The 8,796-nt window shown below is 38.3% G+C and overlaps 1 protein-coding gene across 7 annotated transcripts; it reads right to left on the reverse strand.

The window, feature by feature from the left end:
* Positions 1 to 133: 133 nt before the first annotated feature.
* On the reverse strand, positions 134 to 8,175 carry mat1a (methionine adenosyltransferase 1A). 7 transcript variants are annotated; one of them, XM_081724486.1, is made up of 10 exons: positions 7,972 to 8,162; positions 7,819 to 7,842; positions 5,287 to 5,364; positions 4,411 to 4,533; positions 4,206 to 4,318; positions 3,969 to 4,112; positions 3,067 to 3,285; positions 2,762 to 2,944; positions 2,364 to 2,497; positions 134 to 1,430 (listed from the first exon to the last, which is right to left on the reverse strand). In XM_081724486.1, the coding sequence occupies exons 4-10, from the start codon at positions 4,511 to 4,513 to the stop codon at positions 1,328 to 1,330; spliced, it is 999 nt and encodes a 332-aa protein (XP_081580612.1). In that variant the 5' UTR covers positions 4,514 to 4,533; positions 5,287 to 5,364; positions 7,819 to 7,842; positions 7,972 to 8,162; the 3' UTR covers positions 134 to 1,327. The 7 variants fall into 7 exon arrangements, 5 of the variants coding, with proteins under 5 accessions (XP_081580612.1, XP_081580613.1, XP_081580610.1 ...); XM_081724487.1 differs by having other exon boundaries at positions 5,464 to 7,842; XR_014126443.1 differs by having other exon boundaries at positions 2,110 to 2,497; positions 2,733 to 2,944; positions 7,819 to 8,175.
* Positions 8,176 to 8,796: the final 621 nt, after the last annotated feature.

Raw genomic sequence — 8,796 nt, forward strand, 5'->3', positions numbered from 1 at the left:
CTGTCTCTGTGCGTTGCATGTAAGTAGAATGTGACAAATTATGCACATTCTGTTTGTGCGCTGTCTCTAGGCACAGTTTTGATTTTCACATAAACTGCAACTGCAGATACAGATTATAAACAATGACAAATGGTACTGCTTTCCAATAGTTTATTAATAATTATTCACAATTATTTACATGGATCATATTACAAATCTTTAATACAGAAGTCATTGAAAAAGAACTTGCCTTATGGAAGCATGTAATACTATAGTGGTTACTACTGGAGTAGCATCTTTTGGAGACATATGGAAAGATAACAGTCCCACTGTGGCTGATGTATTTCTTAGTCACAGCTTGATGTGGGTTTAGTTAATAAACACTGGCCTCTGCTGAGTAATGTTTTTGTACACTACAGTGAATCTGTACATGTAAACAGGCAGGAATTCCTTACTTGTGTGATCAGTCTACCACTGCCTCCAGTCTACAACACTTATATTACACAATTAATGCCATATAGAGGCTATAAAAAGATTGTTTTTAACATATTAGACATAACGCACAGAAATAATTGTATATTATGTGCTGCTTGCAATGTTTTAGCATCAATAATAGCCTCACACCAAACATTTTAATATTACAACTTAATTTTTTTTTTAGATAGAAAAAACATTAAGCTGCAGTAAGTTCTAGAAGAAAGTAATATACCACAGGTAGATATTCAGATGCTAACTTGTATATAACATATTAAGATACTTGGAGAAATCAAAAAATTAATTAAATTAACTTTGACTTATGACCCATTGTTACAGGCTATAATGAACTTAAAATCTGTGAAATTCACTATTTCAAAAATGGAACATTTCTATCTGTGAGTCTGATCTGGTACTGTCATGCAATGTACCTAAGTTGGAACTGGCCTGTAGTACAGATTTAAGACTAATGATTTTATATTTATTTCAATTATAAATATTAATATCCATGCTTTGGGCTCTGAAATAGAGCGGGTAAAGCAAGAAATCATTCCATGCTAAGCACTGTCCATATGATGGTTTGATATTCAATAAAACTGTTGCTAGAATAACTTGTAAATCAAATTAGAAATGCGTAAGAACATTCTACATGTTAAAATGAATTAGGTGAGAGCCTAAATGCTGCATGACTGTATGGTAATTTGGATTGTGTAGTAATAAAAGATTCCTACACTCCTAGAACTTCTATACAGCAAGAGATAATTTTCATTCGTTATGGATATTATGGAAAGAGGTGGAAGATTGTGAGGTTGTTCTCTGTTATCCTGCCCCTTTGTGGTTGTCTCATGGATGTCTCTTTACTGTCTTGCTCAGCTTAATACTTCAGGTCCTTGGGCACCTCCCAGGTAAATTCAGGTCGGCCAAAGTGGCCGTAGCAGGCAGTGCTCTGGTAAATCGGCCACTTCAGTTTCAGGTCCCTGTCAGTGGAAGAAATTCATCACTGTTCAATATTGGATTGCCTTTTGGTAGAGCAAATTTGACAGCACAAATGAATCATGTACAATGGTAGAAACTAATGAAGTATGTGGGCTTTGAGCAGATACTTTTACAGCTGTTTCTTCTTGTTTTGGAATTTTTCTTCTATTCATTACATTTGCAAGTTAATATTTAGTCATTTTAATCCAGATTTACTTTTCTTACGTTTCATTTATTGTTACCCCCTGTGTAACTGTAAGCTCTTTATCACAGAATATCAATCTTAAAAAATTAGGTAGAAATAGATGTTTCTGGTCTTGTTTTCTTTTTCTTTTTTTTTTGTTTTGCCTGTAGTACTTTGATGAATTGATACTACTGTGTGCAGAAACCCTCTTGACATCTTAAGAGCAGTAGCTGCTTCATATGGAAACTAGCCATTGTAAACCGTGTAATGAATGTAACACAGTGATGTAGAATGTTTCACGAAACAATACAATATGCCATATATTTTACCGTGGATGTTTTGTAATGAAAAACACAATAAACTCAATTAATTGTGAAATCAACACAATTATTTCAAAGTGATTCACTATTTTCAAAGTCAGTCTACAAAATAATTGAATTTATATGATAGAGATACAATTCTACAAATTAATAAAAAATAACATGGTGACAACTCACTCAAACGAAGTGTTCATGGTTGAAACGAAGTGTTCACAATCATAGGAATTCCTTTTTAGATTGTTCAGTTTAAAAGTGTACAACAAATTACAAACACTCAAAAGTCAGCATTTATCTTTTCAAGCACATCTGACTTTTTTGGAGCTTCCATCCTTTCCAGCACTTATGCCTGACTGTTTTGTAGGGCATTTCTTTTCAAGCGCTGACATTGTTTCATGGCTCAAACAAAAACAAACACCAATATGGATATATACCTAACAATGACACCAGGCCGAAGGTCAAAATTCTTGTTGACAATCTGAAGTAGCTCTTTCTCTGTTTTTTCAGAAGAGCCATAGGTAAAAATAGAGACAGACAGGGGGTGGGCAACTCCAATAGCATAAGATACCTGAACAACAAGAGAAGAAATACTTTAATCATACGCTCTGTAGATAATCATCAAGTAGATCATGAACTCAAGTAACCTCCAATGTATGAAGCCAATATGTTTGTTTGTTTTTTTGTATTCACATTTATCTTCATCCTAAATACAATTAGTCCACAGCATCTACAGTTTGCCAGCAATTACTGAAACATGATGTTCACACTTATAACAGAGAGAACACGTGCACACACTTGCTCACTCTTGTGAATGTGTCATGGGTTCCTTCACCTGCACCAGGACTCTCCTGCAGAGTTTGGCCATAACCAGAGACTTGGCCACCCAGCGGGCAGCATAGGCAGCAGAGCGGTCCACCTTGGTGTAATCCTTCCCAGAGAAGGCCCCACCGCCATGAGCGCCCCATCCTCCATATGTGTCCACAATGATCTTCCTCCCCGTGACGCCAGCATCTCCCTGAGAGACAGAGCAGATGCTAATGGGCCTGTTCTTTCACTATACCAGTCATTCTGTCAGTAATCATGCTTTAACATTTTGAGAACAAGCAGCAAAGAGTGCCAAAGAATGAAGTGGTTTACCTGAGGACCTCCAATGACAAAGCGACCACTAGGCTGCAGGTGGTAAATGGTTTTGTTGTCAAGGTACTTGGCTGGCACCACGGCCGTGATGACCTTCTCTTTCAGAATCCTCTTCTGCTCCTCCAGTGAGATGACATCATCATGTTGCACTGAGATGACCACAGTGTGCACGCGCTGTGGAATCACAGCTCCGTTCTCCTGTTTGTAGTGCACAGTCACCTTCGGAGAGCAGAGAGCCAAAAGGGTGCTCATAGTTTACTGTATATCTTGTGAATAGTTTTGGAATGCATTTTTGATATTCCTCACAATTTAGTGGTACCAAATTTAAAAACAACAGACCATAATAAGGCATCCAACACTGAAAACATGGCCAATTAAAGTTTCTAAGGTTGTTGGCAACAGAAATAACAGCACTGCTGTAATCTGAACAATTGGCAATGCTATGAAATCAGACAAATGAGCCTCTTAAAAGACATATACCACATGACATAAATCCTTTGAGCAATTCTGGACCTCCAGTATGACAATGTCAAGAACTCCAAAATAGCAAAAAGGTTTCATCTTCCAGAGATGACAACAGCTTGGGTTGTATGTATACTCTAAAGGCCAACTGACAAGCACACAGAAGCATTTCACTAGCTGTAAGGACCATGGACCTGTCATTGAAGTTCAGTTTTATCACAGCCATAAAAAGAGATCACCACTCAGTTGTGACTTATTCAACAAGGACTACAGCTATTGGCCAACCGAACACTTTTAAGACCACAGCATCTGATGAGATGAACTAGACTGCTTTGCTACATTCAGCACCTTGAAGCCCTGGTGTGTTGGCATTATGTGTTTTCTAAGACATTGTAGCCATCACCATCACAGATCCATCTACCATGGCAATGTATTCTAACCTGTGTTTTGGAGTCTGGACGGAGCCAAGGAATAGTCCCATCACGACGGAGTTCAGCCATCTTGGCATTGAGTTTGTGGGCCAGGACAATGGTCAGGGGCATGCACTCCTCAGTCTCATCAGTGGCATAACCAAACATCAGACCCTACAAAGAGAAAGCATAGATTATATCTCCATTACAATTCTTGCTAATTCACAATTCTCATTCACACTTTTGTCCTTTCAGGTGAGTTATTACCTGGTCTCCAGCTCCAATATCCTCTTCGTGTCTGTCGACATGGACACCTTGTGCAATATCAGGAGATTGCTGCTCCAGAGCCACAAGTACATTGCAGGTCTTATAATCAAAACCTGATGTGAGGGAGATATGGATTTAAATGAAATCCACAGACTTCTGCAAATCCTAAAATTGGACTTGAAACCATTTGTTTGGGCATTCTTACCTTTATCAGAGTTATCATAACCAATCTGTTTGATGGTATCCCTCACAACTTTCTGGTAGTCCACATTGGCCCGTGATGTGATCTCACCACATAGAAGCACCATACCAGTCTTACATACAGTCTCTGTATGTAAGATAATCAGTGTATATAAAATGAAGAATCAGAATGTCCACAAACAACATTTACATTTATGGCATTTTGGCAGATGCTCTTATCCAGAGGAGCTTACAAAGTGCTGTCATTTACTTATAGAGTACAGCCTAGCCAGTACAGTAGGTTAGAGTCCAAGATACCATTGAACTTGAATCCTGTTGAAATACAGGGATTAATGCTGATACCTAGAAGTGCAAAAAACTAGAACTAAACATTTATATAAACAATTTCTGCAGATAAAGATAATCTATAACAAAGCAGATCTTTACTAGTGACATGACTAGTTTGGTTTGAACAGATGGAGAATAATAATAGTCACACTAACAGAAGGTAGGCAAAAAACGTCAGATTAACAGCAGAGCCAAGGACTGGGAAAGTCAGATATTAAATTTACATTTGAAAATGTATTCCTCTACAGATTACAGAATAGCTGCTAAAAGACTACAACCAGTAACAGTTTCAATGACTGCACACCTCGGTAATCTATTGTGATCACTTTTCATTCTATTTTTTTAGGTTTAAAAAGCCTTTGCTGAAATACTGTGATGAGTTGCCCTTAATGCCAGAGTTCATGATTATCATGTTCAAAATATAACTATGTGTCACATTTCTCCAGTTATTACAGTTTTTAACTTCACAAATTTGAATACGATCCACTGAGCTTTAGTGTGAGCCCACAGTGCAGTTACTGTGTCTTGTAGACTTGTCACAGTACTTACTCACCACAGGCCACTTTGGCATCAGGGTCCTGCTTCAAGTGTGCATCAAGGACAGCATCACTGATCTGGTCACAAATCTTATCTGTAGGAAAGAGGAAAACAATGAGTAAATCTGTTTATTCAAACTGAAAACATTCCACAAATGTTTCCACAGTCTATAGTTTCTGCAATATTACCTTACCTGTTATTCATGACACATACGACATAGATTCCATGCAAAAATTGAATTTGGCATGGACACCAAAGAAACAGCAACCAAAGATGTAATTGTAACATGTTGGCCAGAGTGCCGCAGGGCATGGAGCAGGACACACAGACTCTCTTGGCATGGACGTACATTTAATTACACAAAACAAAAGACAAGAGTGCCACTTACGTATTACAAATGATAAACACGAACACAACACGGTCAACATCAAACAAACACGATAAACACGGATACATTTAACAACTAAGAAAAGAACATTTATTATTAAACACACTACATTAACATCTGTGAGTACAATGACCAGTACCCTGCACACAAGGACAAGGGTTTATATACATAAAGACAAGACAAGGTGTTGGTGTGTGCAGGTGTGACAACAAACAAAAGATCCTCCCACTTCATGTAGCGGGCCAAACCATGTGACTCGCGGGAGGCGAGCGTTCGGTGAAAGTAATGAGTAATGAACCAGCTCTGACTTTTGAAAAGTCTATTTACAAACAACTACATGAGCCATAGTGATGCACAATGGCTAACTTTAATAATTCCAAGGCATTTATGAAGATCTTGCATTAAGCCTACTAAGATTTTGCATTAAGCCTACTAAATTTAAATTTAAATATAAATTTCACACTTAAACAACTTAAAATTGTCACAAAAAAAAGGAAAAGAACAATCACAAGAGAAGAAGATGGATCAAGATGGAGAACAAAATATGATAACAAAGGAGAATGATGTCCTCCTCTGGCCGTTCTCATTCTGCCTCAGTTAAAGTGTTCCTTTGTCTTTAGAATTACCTGTATACTGCTTTTAAAAACAGACATCGTCACAAATCAGCCTTACAGAATCTGGGTGATTTGTGATGAGCGTGCCAGAAGTGGAAAACCTGATGAAGGAAAACCTGAGAATCTGAACTCCCACCAGGTAGTGGGATTTGCATGCTAAGTTCATAAAATGCTGCTCTTGTTCCAGTAAAGAGATACCATTCCATAAAGATACTATAGCATAGAGATACCATAGCTAAGCAGTACTGAGGGAACAAAACCACCCGGCTTCTGCTTTAGACATGTTCAAGGCCATTCTGCACTGAGGCAACAGCTTATGTGAGTTACATCAGACAGCAATAGAGGTAACAGAGAACTGACGACGGGTTAAAATGAATGGAATCAGGTGTTGCTGTTGTAAAGTCTAAAACTAAACCAAAAAGATTAAGCATAGATTATACATTTCCCCACACATCAATAACCCTTAACATTGATTTAGATTCAAAGGTTGACTGAGAGAGAGCTAATGACTATATGAGGGATTTGTCTTAATGAAAAATTCTATTCTCGCTTAACTTTCATAAGGTTGAATGGATATTACTGAATGCATTCAGTGAAAACACAGCCTGTTTGCATTCTCTTCAGTTGTGGTGGACATCACTCATTTTGCCCAGGCTTTAAGTGTGCTGCCCTTGCAGTATGAACCAACAGCCATCTGCCTGATAAGAAATCAGAGGTCTGGCTAATTCCCACATAAAACTTCAAAAACTGCAATATCAGTGGGTTATTCTGTGCTGTGAGACAATGCTCAAATGCTCAGATGTCTAGCAACCAAATCTGATACACTGTGTATCTGATACAAAATGTCATTGAAAATGCTAGTTTTATCACACATAAATGCTGAAGTATTACCAAATGTACTAAATGTACTGCTATATGTTTAATAGGGCTGGAGGTTCAAAGAGCTACTAATTTAATGCAGTGTAACACTTCAGGTAGCTAAGCGTCAGGGCATGTGAGTAACAGTGCTCACTGAATGAAATAGAACCTGAGTGGCTGACATGGTAAATGTTTTCACTGTAAGTGTAAATCACCTTGCTGGTCAATGTCTAAAATCCAGTCACATGCACAACACCTTAGTTCTTCTGCACAGGCTAGTGCAATAGTTCATGAATGGTCAAAGTTGGTATTTGTAACAGTCCAGCTTCACTACCTTTATTGCACCTGTCACACAATTGCTGCCACACATCTAACCTAGATTACGTTTATTTCCTTCTGTCATGTGAGAGGGATTAGCATTCACTGGCCTCTCAATGAGCACTTGTTGAAGCAAGTGGAATGCAGTGTCAGCAGGTGGTTGCTAGCAGGACTGCATGTGTGATACTACACAGGATTAGAAAATTTTAAATGTACAGGCAGTTTTATTACAGACTGCCATAAAATGGACTGGTACAGAGGACACAGCATTACAAATATTTCATATAGCTGTATAAAATAAAGATTTTTATAGACATTATACAGAAAATAGGAGATACGCTAAAGTATTTTTATGAAGATGAAGACTCACCTGGATGGCCTTCTCCCACTGACTCTGATGTGAACATGAAGGAATCATCATGAAAATCATTCACTCCATCCATGTTGACAGGGTAACAGAGCTTTGAAATTATGTTAAAAAACAATAATGGATTGAGGCAGGGGCTTTTAAATAGTTTCCAACCTCAGCTGAAGTAGGCCAAGACTGCAGTGTTCTTTATATTCCTCACAGGCTGTATATAAGACCTTGGAAGAGAAAAACAAAGAGAGAGATACAGTAAGATCACTGATTATCAACAGGTCTCAGACCCAAACACTCTCCTATATATGGCCAGGAGAAAACGTGTGCACCCACAAACACACACTCTCATGCGCACACGTGCACTCACACACAAACACACACACACACACACACACACACACACACACACACACACACACACACACACATGCACAAACCTACATATACACGCATGTCATGTGAACCAGTAGGGCTAGCCATTCCAGGGGGAGTTGTTGGAGGGAGGGGCTTCAAAGCTTTAGGAGCTCTTAGTTAACCCCTTATACTCTGACAAATAGTGTAGAGTTAATGGCAGTCCATAGGGTATTTGTGGCTCTGCGGTAGGTCTTGCTTTCCTGTGATCAGATGTCTATGAGAATTTGGGAATTGTGAGCCCTGAGTGCTAGGTTCAGTGTCTCACACTCTGATGCCATGTCATTTGGAACTCCAAAAGCTAATCAAGCCTTACAAATAAAAAATAATTGCTTCATATTTAACAAGATTTTTGTTGTTCATAATAATATTTAGTGTCTTACATAATAATATTTAGCCGTGACAGAATTGAGATATGTCAGTACTCACGGGGATGGGGTGGATTATTTCCAGCTTTTGGTTAATTTGATTGGAGGTCTGTGTTAGTTAGGCCTGTCTGCCAAAAAAGAAAGTTAGGCCTGTCTGCCAAAATCTTATTTCTTGAAAGTACAACAAAATAGTGATTGAACTTGTATG

Source organism: Electrophorus electricus, chromosome 12 (genome assembly GCF_041902795.1).
Source record: "Electrophorus electricus isolate QZ-2024a chromosome 12, ASM4190279v1, whole genome shotgun sequence".
Taxonomy (NCBI): Eukaryota; Metazoa; Chordata; class Actinopteri; order Gymnotiformes; family Gymnotidae; genus Electrophorus; species Electrophorus electricus.

Coding starts and splice junctions, on each gene's coding strand:
- mat1a (XM_081724483.1), bottom strand. CDS start 7,891: ATGGATGGAGTGAATGATTTTCATGATGATTCCTTCATGTTCACATCA. Junction 5,365..7,818: donor AGTGGGAGAAGGCCATCCAG/GTGAGTCTTCAT, acceptor TCTTTCCTACAG/ATAAGATTTGTGACCAGATC. Junction 2,498..2,761: donor GCAGGAGAGTCCTGGTGCAG/GTGAAGGAACCC, acceptor CTTGTTGTTCAG/GTATCTTATGCTATTGGAGT.